This window comes from Camponotus floridanus, unplaced genomic scaffold (assembly GCF_003227725.1).
Source record: "Camponotus floridanus strain SB8 unplaced genomic scaffold, Cflo_v7.5 scaffold23, whole genome shotgun sequence".
NCBI lineage: Eukaryota > Metazoa > Arthropoda > Insecta > Hymenoptera > Formicidae > Camponotus > Camponotus floridanus.
The window spans coordinates 56,878-78,917 of NW_020229359.1; the positions used below are offsets into that span (position 1 = coordinate 56,878).

The 22,040-nt window shown below is 28.3% G+C and overlaps 2 protein-coding genes across 11 annotated transcripts in view; one reads left to right on the forward strand and one right to left on the reverse strand.

Annotated features, from left to right (window-relative positions):
* LOC105257821 (pyrimidodiazepine synthase) overlaps window positions 1-7,774 on the forward strand; it is a 34,719-nt gene extending 26,945 nt beyond the window's left edge. The window contains exons 1-7 of one of the 7 annotated variants that reach the window (XM_011268697.3): window positions 4,097-4,258; window positions 4,764-4,924; window positions 6,274-6,431; window positions 6,507-6,671; window positions 6,748-6,880; window positions 7,046-7,161; window positions 7,541-7,774. In XM_011268697.3, the coding sequence (XP_011266999.1) occupies window positions 6,321-6,431; window positions 6,507-6,671; window positions 6,748-6,880; window positions 7,046-7,161; window positions 7,541-7,663 (648 nt within the window). In that variant the 5' untranslated portion in view covers window positions 4,097-4,258; window positions 4,764-4,924; window positions 6,274-6,320 and the 3' untranslated portion in view covers window positions 7,664-7,774. Of the gene's footprint in view, window positions 1-4,096; window positions 4,259-4,763; window positions 4,925-5,657; window positions 5,743-5,883; window positions 5,985-6,015; window positions 6,432-6,506; window positions 6,672-6,747; window positions 6,881-7,045; window positions 7,162-7,540 lie in introns of those variants that run through there. The other 6 variants (XM_025408781.1, XM_011268695.3, XM_025408780.1 and 3 more) reach the window with 6 other exon arrangements.
* On the reverse strand, window positions 762-21,193 carry LOC105257822 (neprilysin-1). Of its 4 annotated transcripts, none has more exons than XM_011268701.3 (17): window positions 20,939-21,193; window positions 19,344-20,003; window positions 17,901-18,120; window positions 16,481-16,588; window positions 16,020-16,234; window positions 15,739-15,870; window positions 15,560-15,658; window positions 15,123-15,304; window positions 14,479-14,665; window positions 14,115-14,291; window positions 13,885-13,988; window positions 13,740-13,795; window positions 12,840-13,126; window positions 12,582-12,740; window positions 12,071-12,144; window positions 11,859-11,983; window positions 762-1,080 (listed from the first exon to the last, which is right to left on the reverse strand). In XM_011268701.3, the coding sequence occupies exons 2-16, from the start codon at window positions 19,548-19,550 to the stop codon at window positions 11,884-11,886; spliced, it is 2,307 nt and encodes a 768-aa protein (XP_011267003.1). In that variant the 5' UTR covers window positions 19,551-20,003; window positions 20,939-21,193; the 3' UTR covers window positions 762-1,080; window positions 11,859-11,883. The 4 variants fall into 4 exon arrangements, with proteins under 4 accessions (XP_011267003.1, XP_025264558.1, XP_011267002.1 ...); XM_025408773.1 differs by lacking the exon at window positions 762-1,080 and adding an exon at window positions 6,083-6,107; XM_011268702.3 differs by lacking the exon at window positions 762-1,080 and adding an exon at window positions 11,674-11,783.
* Between the last annotated feature and the right edge of the window lie 847 nt (window positions 21,194-22,040).

The window sequence follows — 22,040 nt, forward strand, 5'->3', positions numbered from 1 at the left end:
AAATTAAATACTATATTATAACTATAATTTATTATTATCAACTGTCATATTTTTCACGCAAGGCACCAGGAAGCATAGATAAGGAAGAATCTAAATAAAAATACATAAATTAAATACTATATTTTGTGTTCGAATTTTAAAATTTAATTTTAATAATTATATATAATTTTTTTATTGTAGTCTAACATTTTTACTTAAGGAATAAAATAGAAATAATAAATATATTATTTATTATTTATCATTGTATTATAATATATGCGGAAATAACATCTTATTTACATATATATGTTTTGTATATGCGGAAGTAGCATCTTATCTACATATATATGTTTTATATTGGTTAAAAACTGCATAAGACTGAAAAGATAACATTACAAAATTTATATTCTGTATAGAATTAGTCCTATTAATACCTAATAGTTATACAAGAAAAAGAAATATAGTATGACACAATATACTATACACATATTAAGCTTGTTATATTGAAACAAATTATTTGGAATTATTATGAAAGAAGGAAGAGAGAGAGAGAGAGAGGGAGAGAGAGAGAGAGAGAGAGAGAGAGGGAGGGGCAGAGAGAGAGAGAGAGAGAGAGAGAGAGAGAGAGAGAGAGAGAGAGAGAGAGAGAGACTTAATTTAATTCGATCTCTCTCGATTGTCAATGCAAGAAAATGCAGTTAACATGATCAGAGTTTTAATTGACACATTTTTTTTAAATACATGTTTATACGTACCCTTTTTGCTTCAAGTTATATATAGACCTCGTACAAATACTTCCAAGAGTGATTAGATCATTATTATCATCCTCGCAGCACTTTTATTTGCGTAAGTCGAATCGCTGTACATATATCCTGCGATCATTATTAAGAATAATTAAATCCTATGTCTGTTGTCCACTTATTTCTCGTTGCATTTTCCTTTTTTGAAGAAATAAAATAACTACGCGTTGCCTTGCCATGGCCCATGCGATACCCATTATAATTAAGTTGTTCTAAACGACACGCATTATTCTTCAATCTCCTTCTGGAATGTATTAGTCGTGCACACTCAATAAGGTTGTTATCTGATCGTACTTCTCCACTAGACAAAAAAAATTAATCACGCATTACGTAAGAAGGAGAGGTTCGCCTTACGAGAAATAGATTGATAGAAATTTATTTTGTAAAATTATGAATTATGAATCTATAATTTAAAAAAAATATCTATTAAATCTAATAAACTAATTTGAGTTATATTTTAGATTAATTGTAAGTGAACTTCATTATTTTAACTTTGTTGTTATATATTTTTTGGAAGTGGATGTTAGAGCTCCAGAATTTTATGCGATAATGTTTTTGACTTATGGTCATCCGCACAGTAACCTTGAGCAGTAAAGATGTGATGAGCAGTAATGATGTGAGACGTTTCATATATTAAAAAAAAAATTCCTTCTTTACATAGTCAATCTTGGCAATATAAACAGTACTGCGGTAATGTTTTTGACTTACGATCATTCGCTCAGTGGCTCTCGAGCAGTTGTAAAAATAAATATAATATGTTAAAAATAAAAATAAAAATGTTTTAAAAATGAAATGTAAATTTTCAAAATTTTCAGGAATATTAAAGACATTGTATAATTATTAATGTTTAAGAAATATCTTAATATGTTATATTTTATTTCATAAATATATTAAAAATATATGTTTATTCAGTTAAATAATATTATATCCAAATATTAATGCTGTCAGTATTAAATTATTTATGTTATTAAACACTTTAATAAATTGAATATATTTATTTGATATTGATAGCATCATAAACTTGTAAATTGTAAATAATTATAATTATTTTAATTATTATATGTAAATAATTATAATTATTTTAATTATAATCTAATATTGATATTATCATTGATATTATAATCTAATATTAATATTGATATTATCATTGTAGAGTACAATACGATCATTTTAATTTACAATAAGATCATTTTAATTATGATCTTAAATCGCATTTTAAGATTCCGTCCAATTAGTAAAATGGCTATGACATTTTTCAATTTACTTAAGATGATCTTAAATATAAGAGTGAATTATGAATACCGGCCGGATCACTTATGCCGGACAGGGTCATAGGGGAAGAGTCATTAACAGAGATACAAAAATTATGTGTGTATATATATATATATATATATATATATATATATATATATATATATGTATTTTATAAAATGAAAACAAAGGAGAAAGTAATTAAATAGAGAAAAGGAGATTATATGATTACAGATTTGCACATCTTTTAAGAACCTGTGCCTAAGGACAATAGCCACAGAAAGTATCTGATAAACTTTACAGGAAGGAAAAAGTTTTTATAATCTGAATTGGGACAAAGAAATACGACCCATCAAACATGATGATATCTAAAGATGTTAATAACATTTTAATAACGTCATATAGTATGTCTTTAGACGTCATCATGTTTAGGGGTGAGCCATAATAATCCAAGGACTCAAAAAAAAAGGATATGTTGGATAGGAATGCATGATAAATAATTAAAAATGATTAGAAACTAAAAGACAACCTGTAGTTGTATAAATCTCAAAATAATAATATTTTGTAATTATATTATACTTTATAATTTAGTACATTATATTATATAAAATATTAAGCATCAAAATGTTATACTATTATAAAATCTATGATAAAATATAATGTAAAATATATTCACTATATTAAAGTAGGATATTTGAATCCTTTACTTTATATGAAAAGAAAATATTTTAAAATATTTTGCAAAATTTGTATTTTTCGATCATTTTAGTATCTTATAGTTTTTTCGGAAAAATTAATAAAAATTTATAACTAATTTAACAAATTTATACACGTATTTTTGATTAAATTTCAAATTACTTAAAAAAATTGACATATCAAAGATCAATTTACTGCTAAATATGTATAAGTCGATTATATATCTCGATTATATAATGTAGTACTTATTATTATTTCAATATATAATTCTCTCAAAAACCAAAGATATTTGTAATATTATTCTCTTTCGATAGATTCAGTGGCTAAATCAAAAGATTTACTAAAATCAAATATTTATAAAGTGAAAAGATTAGAATTATTAAAACTTATCAATACAAAATGACTTTATAAAGATTATAAAATCTTTATTTGTTGTATCGTGCATGTAAAGAATTTTACTTGTCATGAATAAAAAAGATTAAGAATATTAAAAGTGCAATATATTGATTGTAAAAATATCTGTTTTACATAATGTATAATACTTATGAAACCTTTCGATTAAAATAAATAACCATACTTTTCGCACACACACTTACCGATATAATAAAATAATTAAATAATTAAAATTATTTTAAATTTATTAAAGTATATTGAAACAAAAAAGTTCAGAAAAGCTTACATATTTAAAAAATTTTAAGCCATTATCTAACATATCGTTCTAAATTTTGATTTCGGTTATAAAAAACAAGAGAAAAACAAAGTTTCTTTCTTCTCTTCTTTCTATTTTAAATTTGTCAACAAAAAAGTAAAAAATTATTTGATATATTTACAATTTTTCAAGCTGTCTTTGGGAGCAAAGCTAAGAATATTAAATCTCCATCTCTAAAAAATTTTCTCTCATTTTCTAAAGAGTTTTAATCATTAGCAGCATTAATTAATTTTTCTCGTGATTTTATGGTCATTCGCAGAAGGATATTAATAATGAAGGTATATTGAAATATTAATGATAGAAAGTACGAGTATATTGTCACATTTTTTGAAAAACTCATGATCTTTTGAATTATTGATATTAGCGGTTCGTCAAAGACGTTTTTCTTCACGCTTGCGTACTGAACGTGACCTTATTCAAGTATCATCAAATTCATAATAAAAAGGAGCGCATTTAGATCTTATATTCTTAAAAACAATTTAAAAATGCTATAAAAATCAACGAAAGAAATATGCATCAACATATATGTTAAATAATTGCAACCTTTTGTTTAGATTTGCAAAATATATAATAAATATGTATATCAATTAAGATTTTCGCGCCTATTCGCTGCGGGCATCATCCCTGGATTTTGCTGTCATTATGCTGCGCATGCGCGGGAGAGAAAGGCGTCTCTGAGAACAACACTGTGTGTGTCGTACGCTTTTTTACTGTAATCAAAATAAAAAAATTTATCGAATTACGACAATCTATAATATCAGTTGTCTGTGTCGTGAAGGGATTATTTAGATGAGTTCCTCCAGTTCCTCGCACATGGCTAATGGTAAATAATTGTTGTAACAATCAAGCCTAGAGAGAATATCTTTTTATAAAGTATATTATTTACAAAACTGGCAATGCCTGTCATACTCTCCTTCTTTTGTAAAAATTTTCATTTAATCACATTGACGATGGCTCTGCAACTCTGATCCAGGTTAACAATTCTCCAATATAGTAGATTTAATATTTATATCTCTTTCACTGTTATGATTGAAATGTTTTATCAAAAGATTCGTTTAATGACAGTCATATTCCCATATTAATTGACATCAGTGATTTAATTAAAAGGTGTTGAATATTTTTTGTAGAGTAAAATTTCAGAAAATTGTGACACGCAAACAGTTTATATTAGTAATTTATTCAAATTTGTCAAATATCTCTCAATTCTTATCGATACAAAAGTGTGATTCAGAAATATGATATTTTGCATTAAACAAATAAGTCTTTCTGAACCCATACACTGAAAAAATTTAATAAGAGATCTATTAAGAAATTTATTTCCTTTTCAGGAGAAAAAAGCATTCCTCTTTGGTAGAATGAGAAATGCAATGAGGCATGATAGAAGAAAAACACGTTAGCTAGTTATCAAATCCTTCTTTATTTCATTATTTGGAAAGAAAGAGAACAGAATTTATCGCAAACCAAATTTTTAAAAAAGCCAAAAATCAAGGTTAAAAATCTCTTCGTAGCTCTTTCACTTATCCCATCCTATTTCATACATTTGGAAAATATTTTAAAAACAAATATCTTGCATCTATTCTTCAAACATATTAAAGATTTCCTGAGCACATATAAAATCTTTGAAAAACCTTTCATTTTGAAAGAAATTAAATCTCTGTTATTAAATCAATCGTAATCAGATCTTCAGGAATTGATCGAAGAGATTAAATCATCTTTTGCTGCCAGAACAATACATTTCATCGCTAAATGTTTGCGCTTAATATTCGTAATTATATATTAAGAGAATAAATTTCCTGAATTTTGGCATCACTTTATTAATATTTGTAATTCCAAAAAATTTCCCAGAAAAATTTCAATCAAAATCTTTCTCCTCTTGGCTTTTAAAAATTCTTGAAAAATTAATTTTATCTCATTTTGATGAATTAAACGTAACAATGTTATTTCTAATCAATTTGAATTAAAAAGATGGGATTATGTTAGTTCTCATCTGCTCATTAATTAACATCTATAAATTGCTTATGAGAGTATTTATGGAGAATTTAGTTTAATAATGGTTAGGTGTGACGAGATAGATACAATATTTCGAACACAATTTTCTTTATATTTTTCTTCTTTATTAAGTATAAAAAATACAAATCCTATATTGCGATATTTAGAGTTTATCCTTCATTTAGACTTTCACACATTCTATATTTCTTTGACACAGTTCATATTCTTTGCAGTAGTGGATGTCTCAAAAATGGGAAACAGGACACTATATGGGATTTGCAATCTACTTTCTTTGCAAATAGTATTAAGGATCTCTTCGTATGTTTTTGTATACACTGTCCAAACTGTAGACATTTTATGTTGTATAAAAATTATTGCTTCTGAAGAACTTACACAATATTCACAAATTCCCGCAGTGTAATGGACCTTAGCTTTCAGATCTCATCAAACAAAATTGTTATATCCTACACTTAAAGGACAAACTGGAAATGCTATCTAAGGAATAAAAAATCAAAATTATATGGATATCTGTACACATTAAAATTCTAGACAAAATTAAAGTTATGCACAGCTTTCTTTGAATAGATTATGAAACACAGAAATTGCATACATTCTCTGAGTTGATTTTATTTAAAACTTTATAAGTTATATATAATCACAGCAAGCTATCCTGTCCAGTATCACTAAAAAAAGAATAAGAGAAATATTTATCACATAACTGAGATATTATGGTTGCATTTCGATATTCACTGCCAGTACTGAAAATTTATAGTTTACATTACATACACTATAGATTTTTAGTACTGGCAGTGAAGCCTATATTGAGTTCTCTCTTAATTTTTGTTTTAGGCTCCAAAAAGCCAGAGGCAATAGAGAATCAAGGGCGTTTGTACAGTATGAAATATTGTCCTTTTGCTCACAGAGTACGACTCATACTCACTCTAAAACAAATTCCTCATGACATTGTCAATATTAATTTACAGGATAAACCAGACTGGTATTTCCAAGTATGTATCAAGTTATTTTTAATTGACAAATATAGTTTTTTTCTTCCTATTTATACAAAAATATTTTCGTTTTAGATTCATCCAGAAGGCAAAGTACCAGCTTATGTAGACACAGATGATGCAATAATAACAGATTCTGTTACAATAGCAAACTATTTGGATCAAAAATATCCTGCGCCTCCTTTATACAACGATAAAACAAAAAGTCGTGATTTAGAACTATTAGATCATTTTTCTAAGGTGTTAATAATAACATTAATCTAATTTTTTTCGAGGAATAAAATAATCAGTTTTCTAATAAATATTATTTCTACAGATTATAAACACTTTTTCGAATTGCATACATGACAAAGATAAGAGACAATTTGAAGAAATTGTAGTTGAAACAAAGGACAATTTACAAGAATTTGAGGAAGAACTTGGTATACGTAAGACACCATTTTTTGGAGGTTTGTATAACTTTCTTTTTTTTCTTCAGATGCCTCATACCAGGATTATTAATTTATGTTTTATTTATTAGTCTTTCGAATAATAATAAACAAGATTTGTTTTATGAAATATTATTAATTTACAGTTTTAATTCTTTTTATTTTATAAAATGTTTGTTTTATCAGGAAATAATCCTGGTATGTTGGATATTCTTATGTGGCCCTGGTTTGAGCGTGCAAAAGCTCTGACTATACTTTACAAACGGCGTGCAAGTCTTGACAATGAGAGATTTCCTAATCTTGTAAGTATACATTTAATATAGTTTTTTATATTTATCAATAATTTGGGTAAACATTTATCACAATTTAATCTCTTGAATATTTGCTCACAGTACAAGCAATATATTTTTCTCAAAAAACTCATTTCTTTAATATTGTATAATATTATGATTAATTATTTACATAAAACTAAATTATTAATGTTATTAAAAGGTAAATGTTATTAAAAGTAATCTTCTAAATAGTGTTAATAAGTTTGGTAACAAAAATCCCATTTTTCTAACATCAAATCTATTTATATTACAATTTAACATATGCTTCTGGCATAAAATTATATTAACTTGACTTTTCGCACCTGAGAAAATTAATTATTTATTAATCGCATTGTTTACTCAATCTCAGATGGACTGGTTGGATGAAATGAAAGGTCAGTGGTTTATTGAGGAACACAAATGCTCTTATGAAAAGTTTGCAAAATTTATAGAAGCTTCAAAAGCAGGAAACGTTGATTATGATAATATTTAAACATATTTAATATAATATATCAAAAAAAGAATAAACCGCTGCAAGAATAAACAGAATTGCTTAATTTAAATGACAGAGATTAACATAATAGCATTAAAATCAACATTCCAATTAATATAACATTCTAATAGTATTAATATCAATAATATAAAAGTAATATTAATATCAAATACTCTTCCTTATGTCATTTGACTCATATGTGTCCAATTTTGTAGGTTTTATGTGTAATAATTAATACTTAATATTTTTTTATACTGTTTTCTTTCTTTAAATATATTACACATATCGTATATAGCAACGTTTCTTAATTTATTTATAACTAATATAATACAAAATTGTTTAGTGCGGTCTAACTTAAAAAAGTAATTTAATGTTAAATTTAATTAAATATAATATACTTTTACATATATTTTTAAATGTAATTACATTCTGCATTTAAACAAGGTACTAATAGAGCATATAATTGTATCGTGTGCTGTATTATAATTATTGCAATCACTGTTAACATAAAGTGCAAATTGTAGCATTTATAGCATGCGTTGATCTTTCACAATTTATTTGCTCTTTAATTAATAATAAACTTCAACATATAGTAATAAAATTTTAATTTATATAAATATATTTTTGTTTTTACATTTTTTTATATTACACTGCTATCATACAAATGATAAAAAATATTATTGATTTTTCTTGTTTAAGTGTTTAGAATTAATAAGAGTAATATAAATAAATTGAATTCTATTTCTACTGCGCGTGGGAGGTTCGATATATTTTAAAATTGTTCTATATTGAAGTTCACGAGAAGTTTTATTATTCAATATTTCAGGAATTGCAATATGCTTGTATTTCGATAGATTTTGAATACCATTGAGTCATAAGTCGAGATAGTGCAAGAGAGACTGTAGATATCTCTCCATTATTAATATAAAGAAACATATGAAAATATAACTTGCAAGTTTTTCTCTCTTAATACAAATGTGTATAGTTAATACTATGAGTTTATATATACCTATGTTTGAATCATTACGTATTTTTACATATTTTCCATTAGTATTGAATTTCAGGTAAAAAATATCACAAAATTATCACAAATGTCTTCCGCATAATATTAGTTTTGTCTCTGTATATGTGATACATTAAAACGTGTACAATTGAACACGTTTTCCTATATTCAGAATCGATATTCTCGCACACGTCCTATGTCTTCCTAATTCAAGTGCGAAAAAGAGGCAATTGTCACACAATTATTGTTAGATATAATGTATATTATTTTATATGATTAGTGTTATCGATATTATACTTTCTGTATATTTTGTAATATAATTAATATTCTCGAATTATTATGATGAAAATAATATTGTCATTATAATTTCGTATATTTGATTTAATAATCAATATAAAAAATAATCATCTTTTTACATTTGAAAACGATATCTTCGAAATATCTTATATATATTTTCTACTGTATATCTCTACATCAAATAACGTGTCATATTATTGTTTTACTTATAATGTATTTTAAATATGTAATTAAATTTTTAAATAAAAAATGCATATTAAGTATTACGATATTATTGACAATTGAGAATGTCAAAATTGTCCAATCATCCTAGCAATTTAACATACGAATTTTATTATTTTGCACATTATTTTGTAGACTATCTCAATAACATAGTCAATAATGCGTCTAACATAAATTATAAACATATATATATTCAAAAGAATTTAGAAATTATAATAAATGTTTCAAAGCCAAAATTTATGCTGCTATGTAAATGTTATATCAAGTTTGAAATTGTAAATTTCCAAAAATTACGCAGTTTTCATTTTATGCGACGCATTTATTAGTCTGCATATAGTTTTCTAATAATAAACTATAATAAATATACTATAAATAAACTATAATAAATAATTAATAATTATAAAAATTGAAACAAAACAAATTAAATATCAGGAGTATTAAGGAGAGAATCACCAGTTCAATATCTCGTTTCAGAAAATTCATATTCGTAACATTGCATGTATCTAAAATCATACATTTCCACACTTCTATTTTTTTGTATTTTTTTACGAGAAAAAAATATATACATATATATTATATCATTGAAACATCTCCTAAGAAACATCTCAAATCGAAAGCTTTACAAATCGTATTTGTACAGTAGAATTACCTAACTATATAAAGCAACTTTTTTAAATTGTGATCGGATAAAAATAGCTCTTAAACAGTGTAATAGCATACAACCTACATCACACAATTTCTAAAGTATTCCTCAAACAGTAACTCTGGAAAGATATCCCATGCTATCGCGTCAAAAATCACTTGAGACATTTAAGGCAAGATCTCAATCCGTTAACATTTTAATTTAAGAAATATATAATATAATTTATATATTTAATTTACTTTCAAAAATAAAAGATTAAAAAAATTAGTGTCTCGAGAGTGATTGCTATTGAGATCTAAAATACTTATTATAATTTCTATACTTTTGTATATTTCGCGTTAAATTATAGCTTGAAATGAAAATAAGTTATTGAATTATCAATTAGTAATAAAATCTAGTTTTATTCAGTTTTTCAATATATTTAATTATTGGAATTTCAATTTATAACTCAAAATATCAATTATTCATACTCACTTAAAATATCTAATATCAAGAATTAAAAGAATTATAGAAAAGATCATTAAACGAATAATTTACAAAAAAAAGTTAAAGAAAAATCGATATAAACTTTTTAACCAAAGAAATTATGATTAAAGCACTTTCGGCTTGCTGTAAATACAGTTAAGGCAAATCGATTAACATTTTAAGAGAATACAACTTATTTCTTCTCTGCAGCTAAAGCTGTAGCAGAAAGAATATACTAAAAAATATATATATTTAATATATAATAAATTTACTTCTTCCTTATCAGTAACGTTATCAACAAAAAAGGGAATTTATTAAGAATTTAAGGAAATATTCGAGAAGGAAATGTATCACAGATCTCTATTATATTACATAAGTTACTTCAATTATATTTTTCAGAGAGCACTAATATAACAATTATTTTATCAATATTTTAATAACAGCAATAACTGTACGCGTATTAATAATTTATTGCATTATATAATTGTTTATCATATACTATGAATCCACTTTTTGTTGATAACGCGTTTATATCATTAAACATTGCAGATGTATTTGTCTGTGTGTTTCTATCTTATATAAATTATTACAATTTATTATATAAATATATGTCGACGTAAATTTTTACAATTCGTTATAGCTGGTTAAGCAATTCATTACTTTCAGTGTGATGTACAATTGATTTAAATTTATCTTTGTCGATGTTTATTTCACGAGCGAATAATGATTTTTATCTATCTGATTATTCTTATATGAGAATTATATAAAAATTTAAAAAAAAATAAAAAGATTATATTACGTGTTTTTCCTAATATATAGTTTTAAGAAAACAACAATTATCTCTGAATAAGTTTTTCTGTCAGATTTTCCAGCATTCGAAGATTAATTCATTAAGCTAATGTCTCACTTTATGAATATATATTTTCTCTTTCTCAAAATTTATTAGGCAATACAAAATAAATTAATTATATTGAATTGCTTTTATCTTGAAAATAAACGCATTATTTTACTTAAAAGAATTTTTTAAAAATTTTCATTAGTTATTGTAAATTTTTATTAAACACATTAATTTTCGTTATTATAATAATTAATTTACGTTATTATATTATTATTATAAAATTGAAATAAAACGATATTTTTAATTATCGATTTTTATTAAAATTCGAGTATCTATATATTTTTATGCTTTTCAAAAATAAATGAGAGATACTCTCCACTTTTTTCTAATAACAAAGTAATTTAATTTGTAATAATTAATATAGTAAACATAAAATATAATAAAAACGTCATGTTTGAGATACAAGGTAAAAGTTGTCTGTTGAATAATTTTAATATTAATTTGAGATCTTTAAAGAAATACAATTATGACTCATAAACAAAATTATATCATAACTGCAGCTTTTATAATGAATTAAATTTTTTATTTCCGAAGTAAATATCTACTTTTATATAGCACTAATTCTTGCTGCGAATTACGATTCTGAAACAATCTGCACGATTTGTCCTAGTTACGGAACAAGCAAAGTGATAGGCGATTTACTGCAAAATCGACGACTTATACTCACATATCGACGAATATGTGTTTAATTATCACCAGACAGTGCATTTATTAGGAGGGTTCATTTTTGTTCCAAATGGACAGCGAAATGCTTCCGCAAACGCTTGAGAATTCATCAGTATACCGTTAAGTCTGAAAATGTATAAGTATTCGTTATTTATACTTTATTCGCGATTTCCAATTTCGATAACGAATCGGAAAGAGGGAAAAAATTTATACCTCTCTGGAGGTAAGCGATAGTTGGATTCAATGGAGGAAACATAGGCCTCGGCAGTCATGTTAACACAGTGTATCTAAAAAACAGAATCGATAAAACATAAATTTTTCATCTTGATATATAACGTTTGTGATATATGTGATATATGTATGACTATCATGATATATGAATTTAGATTAGAAAAGAAATATATAGGTAACAAAAAAAGATATAAAGAGACGCAGATATAATATTTCAATGTTAAAAATAACATAAACATTTTTTATTCTATTCTTATTTTTTAAATTTCTATTCTTATTTTTTAAATTTCTTTTCAAAATAAAGATATAAAATTTTTATTTATTTTGGATATTTGTTATAAAGAATTTTTTTAGGAAAATATATATATATAAGGACATGTATATTTTTTTTAATAAATTGATGGGAGAAAACGTTATATTTATTCACAAAAATATGGAATTTATAGAAATAAAAAGAAGTAAAAAGAATCGAAAAAAAGAGACAGATCGTTACCTGAGCGGCACTTATAAAAAAAAGTTGACTTGGACGAAGCCCTTCTAGTCCAGGGAGACTTCGGTCTTTTCCGTTCGTCAAAGTATGCCAAGTCCTATGAGAAATTTGTAGAGCCCCGATATCCGCAACAATTTCGTTTCTCGTCATATTCCAATCGAACTGCATAACATGTAAAATTGAAATGCGAACAATATATTTCTATTTCACTTATTTTTCATGAGTAACATCTTCGTAGTTTGTTCCGAATTTATAACGCACCTGTACAGCAACATCACTTCCATAAGATTGAACTTTACGCCAGAAACTTCTGGCATGGAATCTCACAACACATTCTATTCTAGTTTCCAATCGCTTCCAAGAATCCGGTGTAATCCAAAGCCATTCGTCAATATTTAAATCAGGATCTATGAGCGATTTACGACGGTGAAAATCAAAGGCATGAAGAATTTCATGAGCGATAACTGATCCTAACGTAGCATGAACCGCATAAGCAGGTCCACCATCCCATGACCATGTCCAGGATGTCATCATAACTAATGGTATTCCTTTCATGTTTATAACAAGAGCAATTTTACTAAAATTGTTTAATATTGACATGGAGAAAATTTTTTGTTAAATTTTATTTTAATACTATGAATTTTGCCATATTCTTAGTAATTCTGGGATAATATTTAGCATTTGTGTAAATATCACAAATAATTGTATAGTAAAATTTTATAGTAAAATTTTTATTTCTGTATTTATTCTTTAATATGGATATATATTTTTATATATATCTATAATATATTATATAGATATATATAAAAATAATATATTTTTTTTAATATTATCAATTATGTCTTATATTTTTATACTATTTCATGCACATATTTTTCCAATTTAAAAAATAAAACTTTATGAAAAACTTCATCACTTTTTAACATTTTTCAAAATTAATATTAATTAACAATAAATTATTGAAATAAATTTTATAAGATTTTTTTATTAAATTTTAATCAAATATATTTAATATGTTATCATAATATATATTAGTAAATAAAAAAAATTATATAAAATACTTTAAAATTCATATTGTCCCACGATTACTAATTTTTAGAATAAATTAAAAAAATTTTTTTCATGTATGTATAAGTATTTGTATATAATAATAATACTTACTGATCGTATTTGTTGAAGATTCATAATAGGCATGCACAGAGTAAGGATAATGATGCCTGAAAATTTAAATTCATAATTTGTATAGAGAAATTAACAAATCCTAATCTAACTCATAAAGAGAGAAAAAGTTTTAATTTTCTTTCACCTTTCTATCGCATTTTTTCGTAACGGACTTTGCTCCTCTGATTTCCGAATTTGACGAAATCTTCTTAGGACGGTAGCAATAAAATCATCCGAATCAATCATGACCTATAAGAAAACAATCCTGCTTAAAAATATCATTGCAAAACAATAGAAAAAGATTGTATCATAAGATATCTATCACATGCAGACTATTTTTTAGCTGAACCACTATCTCCAAAAAAATCATCTTACCTCGGCCATCTCACGATTCAGCAAGGTATCATTGTAGAAAACAGGCGATACTTGAAATCGACCTTGTAAAGAATTCAGTTTTAACAACGCCTGTGCCCTAGTCTCATCGTTAAGCCACGATTTCACTAATATACGTTCGGCTATCGTTTCTTTCACGCGTTCGAATAATACAGTCACCTACAGATGATTTCATGAAAACAATTCATGATAAAAAAAGAGAGAAGAAAATTAATTATTTATTAATTAAAGAAATCAACCCTTTAATTATTAAATATAATACTTTGAAAAATAGAACGTTTATTTATCGTTTTAAATTAATTGACAGGTAGCAATTAAAAGATTAAATCGATGTTAATGATATTACCCTGTTAACTAAAGTCTTCAAATATTTTGGCGCGTATTGTCGCACGTAAAGTACACTGATCGCTTCGCTAAAGACGCTTTTGGTTAATCGGTAGCAGGAAGCCTCCCAATCTTTAATAGCGTTAACATTTACGATATCGTGCAACGTATCCACGATGTAGAGTAACAGCAATCCGTTATGAATAATCCTTTGTAATTTATCAAAATTATTTAGCACAATTATATTAAATAATCAACACATGAAAGTATTATATATTTTTTGCGAAATATAATTACATATATATAGAATAGTAAAGAAAGAAGAGATAGATAGAGAGAGAAAGTGTCTCAACTTGATCGATAGTATTGTTATCAATTTTCCCCATTACTGATTGATAATCAACTCCACTATATGAGAAAGTTTATATTAATCTAATTCATTATTTATAATTTTAAAATAAATTTAATTGAATTTATAATTCAACTTTTTTCTATGATTTCTTTAATATTATATTTATAAATAATTTAAGTTTAATTTAATATTAAAATATATTTAATTGAGATTAATTATATTAAATTAATAATTATTCAAGATTCATTTTTGTACAAATTAATTTGATAAATTGTGTTTTCGTGAGAAAATACTGATACGATAAAGATCTTTACCGTTTAGAAGAACGATTGAATAATTTGCCGAGATTATGCAAGTAATGTGGCGCCGTAACATAGACATAGATCTGCTGATCCTGAGATGCTGGCGGTACATATATGTAATTCGTGTCGTTATTATCATCGTGCGAAGTAATACGCTGGCGTAACGTTGTATTCAGCAACGATTTCCATCTTATCTATATTTCAGAATAGAATAAGTAGAATAGAATAAATCAAATGATTGTTTTATTTCGAGAAAAGATTATCGTAAATGTAGATCTACCTCAACAAGGGTCTTATGGTTTTCAACAAGATATTTATAGCAACTCTAGAGATTAAATTTACATTCCTTCCCTCTCTTTACTTTTATTTTCTCTCAATATTATATACGATTAATTCATTACTAACACAGATAAGGAAATAAAATATTTATTAAGTCGATATATACATACGTAACTAAAGTTTTCTTGAAGATAAGACACGTTATAGGCAACGTACACTCTTTGATCAACATCCACCCAGTTGTACAAGTCTTTGTGCTTTGGATAAATCTGAAACGACGAATTTTCTTGCTATTTAATTCATTTGTACACATTAAAAGTTTAAAGCTTTGTTTTATTTTATCCCTCACTTTTTTTAGTGATAAACAAAATTGCAACAGCAGATTTGTCTCCGACGATTGTTCTTTAAGACTCATATTTTTTGGCAAGAATCCCCGAACAATCTCTTGAATTTTACCTGACCTTTGTACATCTTCGATTTTCTAAAAAGAAATATTATTTATATATATACGTTTTTTGAGAATAAACGATTTAAAAATAAGAAGCAAAAATTAAAGATGTAATATTTTATTAATTGTTTTAATAATAAATTTTATAAATTCAGATCAAACTATCATCGAATAACGTTCACCTGATCTTCTGTAAGAAACTCGTGACTTTGATGCTTGGTAGGGAGATCAAGATATACGGATGACTTTGTGCGATCGTAAAGATCTACGTCGACGTGTAAGTCTAAAAGAGGCGCGCCGTTTACTTTTAGCAACGCGGAGATCAGCGAAGTGATATCGTTTGGTATCGCGCTTTTTGGCGATAAATAACCACCTAGTTCGTCTATAAGCTTATAAACTGAAACAGAGCGTTAAGATTTGTTTTCTTATTGCTGTATAAATTTAAAAGACATTTTCCAAGATACAATAATATTAATTTAGTTAAAAATTTCGAATTTGTATCATTAGCAGAATCGAAATAAAGAGATGATTATCGGGAAATTTTTCAAGTCCTTATTCAATTAATTTTGTTTAATATAAACAGATAAATTATGCATATCTATCAAGATATCAATAATAACTTACCGAGTAAATAATAACTTACCGAGTGTAAAATTTACAGGTTTCTCCCTGAATTTTCGACAAACGTTATAAAATTGTCCAAGCTTTTCGAAGGCGGCGACCATTTGTCCTGTCTCGTTTGTCAACGTTTCTAAAATACAGTAACATATACATCGTTAATTTTACTTCATAGGAGGAAACATTGCCATTTTTTCACGAAGAAAACTACGCTAAAGTGCACGACAAAGTGGCAGTAAAGATCGCACTCCTAAATCTAATCTGATTAGTAAGCAAGGTAATTGCCGACCTTGAATCACGCGAATAGTATTTCGAAGGTTGCGTAAAACGCTAAAGAGTTAGGAGGAGGCGTTCTAGCGAGTAATAGGCAATCCGCGTAACACACACACACGTACATGTGGTATATCGATTAACGTTGCATTATTTATAGTAACGGCAAGTCGGCCGTTCGATTTCTCCTTCGTATCAGAGTGCGATAACTTTTCATCAAAAACCTCTCTTCACTTCCGTTCTATCCGACACATCCGAGACATTAAAATCAGGATGACGTTTGAATGAAAAGCGTGCGCTTTATTTCATCGATTTGATCATCGGGAGCGAGAGCGATCGGGATATGTTCCTATAGGTTCGATGTTTATCCAGGTCCCCTTTAAGAGTTTCGATCCCCCAAACTGAATTATATTATTTCCGGCGGCGATCTATACGCGAGTATAGTTGGTGCCAGTCGCTCGGCGCCAGCCACGCTGGCGACACCACCCCCACCGTGTCCACGATAGATTCTTTGGCCAAATTGAGGTCGTGTTCTTTGTCCTTTATATGTCTATCGTTAATAATGTATCGACGTTCATACTTCATGCGTAAATTAGATTCTCGTTTTTCTCTTCGTGACAAAAGAGAATGTAAAGAACCGACGAAGTCGCGAAGTATCATTGAATATTCGATTTTTTATATACGATTTTTGACTATTTTGTCTCGTTTTGAATAATAAATTTTCTAAGAATACGTAAAAATAGAATTTGCATTAACTTATGTACAAACTTCTTGGAGTCATATTGCATGATCCTTCGATCCTCTATTTAAAATCGATTTTTTTCCAAACGTAAAATTAAAGTCTTTCAATTTATATTATTAATTATAAATTACATATAAAAGAGATACTTATTTACTTGATTTTATATAATAATACATTATTGTCGTGAAAAATGCTACACTTTATAATTATTTATAGACACCACCATTTACCATTGCAGATCTGGAAGTGGTTATATAGCATTTCGCGTTCTAATGAGATCTAATGAGATATAAATGTACTGGACTGGAAAAGATTGAAATATAATGCGATGGAAATGGAGCGATCTCGTTTCTTTGCGGAATATATTATATTTTATTCGTTTCAATGAAATTATGAAAATTTCCGTAAGAAGTTGTAAACATAATACACTCACTGTGTATATGTTCGTCAGTCTGCGCTTGAAGCATATTGAAACTTGCGCTCGGTTGATAGGGTCGTCGATCGCGAAAGCTGCCGCAAGCAAATTTATAAAAATCCTTGCAAGGATCCACGCCTCGTTTCATGGATGCTAAGATTCTCTTTGAAGCTTCCACACAAGCATCGGTACTGCAAACGCCATCAGGCCCATCTCGTTCTCTGATGCAAGCTTCATCCTGAAATTAATCTTGTTTCAATAGATGGACTTTTCTTATAAACTCACTGATTTGAATCGTGAAATATTCGAGTCTCAATTTATTGTACGATTACGTGAAAAGAATACAAGATGCAATTTGCACGAAAATCTTTTTTATTCTATGTCTTATAGTTTAAATTTATTTCTTAAATGCTGATACCGATATCAAAGAATTAATTTTAATAACAACACATTATATAATTTTATATATATAATTAAATTTAGAATAGTAATATTGGATATGATAAAAATATATCTCATTCATCGATTAATAATAGTAGATTCGATTTTATAAAATTATATAATTTTTTAAAAATTATTAAAAATTAAATTATATTTAATTTAAATTACATTTAAATTTTTAAAAAATTATATAATTTTTTTTAAACTTCTATGATATATTATTGTTTCTTGTTCAGATGCAAAATTAACATATTCTTAATTTATTAATATAATACCCTTATATAATACATATTTAAAAGAAAATTGATTTTTGAGTGTTCGAATATGAAATAGAAGAATATAAATTTAAAGGTCGGTATAATGTATAAGGCCCTGACCTCAACCGAGGATGAGCTTTGAATATTCGTTTCGAAACCTTATCTGCTAATACGGCTTCGCTGTGCGTTGCCGTATATATGTACGACATAATCGTAAGCGCGGCTTGTGTTGTTTTGGGCAATGATTTTGCAAATTTCTGCGTGCAAATAAAATGATTCACAAATTTGTTAAATTTTCCATCTTAAATTTTCAAAATTTTTCCCCTTTTTTTTTAATTCGAAATTATTTCTCTTTATTTATAAAATTTGATTAAATTCGCGCTAAATAAAACGTCAATCGCAAGAAATCAACTCGTTTGTCTTTAAACACTGACTTTCTATCTTTTTCACCTGTAACTAAGCCTACGATCGATATAAATAACTTCGAGCAACTTTAATGTTTCCAAGCTACTTAATGTTTCATGTCGTATAAGTAAGACGATTACTTATTCACGTCACGTCATACACTCTGCACATTTGCAAGCTACCCCGTGTACCGTATTCAATGTCAAAGATTATATTAGAAAGCGATATCCAATGCTCCATATCTAATGGAATTTACCATAAAAATGTTTAATTTTCGAATCGGACAAAAATTGTCTCCCATCTTGAAGACAATCGATGTAACGATAAGAAAAATAAAAGAAAAAAATAAAATACCCACCAACGGTGCACAATTACGCGGCTGCTCTCCCTCCGGCAAGGTCGTGATGAGGAAGAGCACCGGACTGGTGACCAGGAGACTGGTGACCAGCAGCATGGCGAAGGTGAGGAGCGCCTTGTGCACGGCCTTGCTCCTCCTCAGCCAGTAACAGGGCGCGCAGCATATCCATGTGCCCTGGTGGTGCGCCGATCTCTCCACGTGGACCATCGGCTCGTCCGGCAGGCCTCCGGTGTCCTCCGTGACCGTGACACCGCCGCCGGTGGCAGCCAGGGTCGCGCCGTGCACCCCGGGGCCGCGGGAACCAGCGGCCCCGGAAGCGCACAAATTGCGAGGGCTCAAGGGCAGTCGCGCGTTCGCCTCCCCCCGCGCCAACCTTGCCGTCGTGACTCCACCGCCACCGCCACCAACACCAGCACCACCGACACGGGCCCCGCGGGCCCCGTAACCCCGGCTCACCGTGCACAGAGCCACATTTGCCGGGGTTCGTTGTACGTCCTGTCCCTAAACCCCGAACGTCGACTCGTCCTCGATGTCGTCGTCGTCGTCGTCGTCGACGTCCGGTCGTCGTTCCCTCGCGCCTCTTCGTCCCGTCAACCCTCGACGGCACGGGAATGCGACGAGAATACACGGCACCAGTTCTCACCGAGTGAGCAGTTTGGACTGAAATATCGGACGCCAAGTTGCGATGCCGCGCGAAAAATCGCGAAAGTTGTTCTCAAGTTTGTGGGGATGTTTTTTCTTAGCAAACTTCGTATTTTGCTCGAGGGACATTACGATTATATCGAATTTCGATGCAGATTATTTTTTTATTTATTTAGAATAGATTTTTTCGAATTTTGATTAATGATTGAGAATAATGGACGTCAAGTAATAAGTCTCGATAAAAGAAATTTAATTCGAATCATAAAGCTATATTAAAGATTGAAAATCGTATGATAAATTCATCAACATTTTTATTGAAAAGATATTGTTTTTAGTTGATCAAAGAAGTTATCTATTTAAAAAAACATTTAGAGAAATAATCTTTATTCTAGTAAATTTTTTTATACTTGCATATTGTATGTGTATTATATATTTTACATAAAAAACTTCTACGAAAATGTTTAAAAAGAAGCACTTCTGTTTTGGCTTAGTGAAAAAAACACTTCTCAATCCTAGAAATTCTTCATTATGATTACATCAGAATTCATATAATAGAGTTACAAACTTGTAGACAAAATAGACAAATTGGTTTGAACATTAATTAGTAGAAAGGAGTTTATTTCACGTGAGATTTGAAAAGAAAGTTTATACGAAAAAGTTAAAACGCAAATAATGCATGGATCGCATGCAACTGCGTCTATTGACAGAATCGAGTAGACAAGAAGTTTAAGACCAAAAAAATTAGTTTTTATTAAATTATTCCAAGGAATCTTATTTTTTCGCGATTCAATTTCAAATAAAATTATTCGAGATTTTTGTCCAAGAACTGAAAAATACTAACTCTCTTTCAGTTTTATTCTTAATATCTTATAAGTACAAATATTCTGCATCAACTTAATCGCTGTATATAGGTTCTCTGCAGTAAATATAATTTTTAAATGAATGTTACTCACGTGAATTTTTAACGAGGATCGGACATTCCGAGAAGCGAAATTCGCAACTTCGCTCGTCTCGTTTCTTTGCACTTCACTTTGGATCGAGCGCGAGGATTCGTAAAAACGGGACATGCACATGACAAACTATATTCGATGCGTCGTTTTAAAAAATAATAATCGATGAATATAAATTCTCGCGAAATATACGGCTCTCTCTGACCAATTAATGAACGACGGCCCTTCGTTCTCCGAGAGCTGACAGTAACACGCGGCCTGTCAGACTGAACTTGGACGGCCACTCTCGTTCTAAAGCTACCCCATTTCTCTACCCCTTCCTCCCCGTCGCCGTCTCGCGATTCCCTCCACGTTTTTTTCTTCCGCGTGCATCCTCTTTCGCGCATTTGACGTTTAATTTCGCGCGTTGTTTGATACACATGCACGACAAGAGAGAGAGCAGGCTTCTTTCAGATACTCAAACAAAATTTATAAAATGTTTTAGCTTTTTATCATGCGCGTAGAGATTTAATATATTTTTATTGCATATAAATTGGTGGAATTTTTTTTAAATAAATGTACTTGCGCTTGTGTGTGTAACAGATTCTACGATGATTCTGATAGTAGTATTATATAACCTGTCGATGAAACTAGAGAGGAAAGGGATGTGGTAGTAAATGATGTATCGAAGGTACACTAGATAAAAACGATGCCAGCCAAAAAATACAGATTTTATTCATCCATCTATAACGCATACACAATAAAGTCGATTAAATCCATCTTTCAACTGTAAGATATATATGTAATGAAATACATATACATATACGTATATATATACATATACATATACACATATATATATATATATATATATATATATATATATATATAATATACAAAGCGTAGGGCGTTTGACTTTAGGACTTGGATTATTTCTACTGCGCGCGCAATTATCGAAAAATGTCTTGTGTGTGAACAAGAGAAATAATCTACGTTATAAAGATTAAGTCTCTCGCTTTGTATATAACATACGTATAAGATGTATGCATATATACTTATAGATCATTCCCTCGCATTAATTCTTGATAGCAGAATCCTTAGATAATTCGAAGAAACGAAGTATGAA

Bases quoted from the DNA above. Each gene is read 5' to 3' on its own strand.
- LOC105257822 (XM_011268701.3), bottom strand. From the start codon at position 19,550: ATGGTCCACGTGGAGAGATCGGCGCACCACCAGGGCACATGGATATGC. The intron at 15,305-15,559 runs GTATGTATATAT...TCTGAAATATAG, and splicing joins TTCAAGAAAACTTTAGTTAC to ATAAGATGGAAATCGTTGCT. The intron at 11,984-12,070 runs GTATAAATTTTT...ATACATTTTCAG, and splicing joins TATCGCTTACCTCCAGAGAG to ACTTAACGGTATACTGATGA.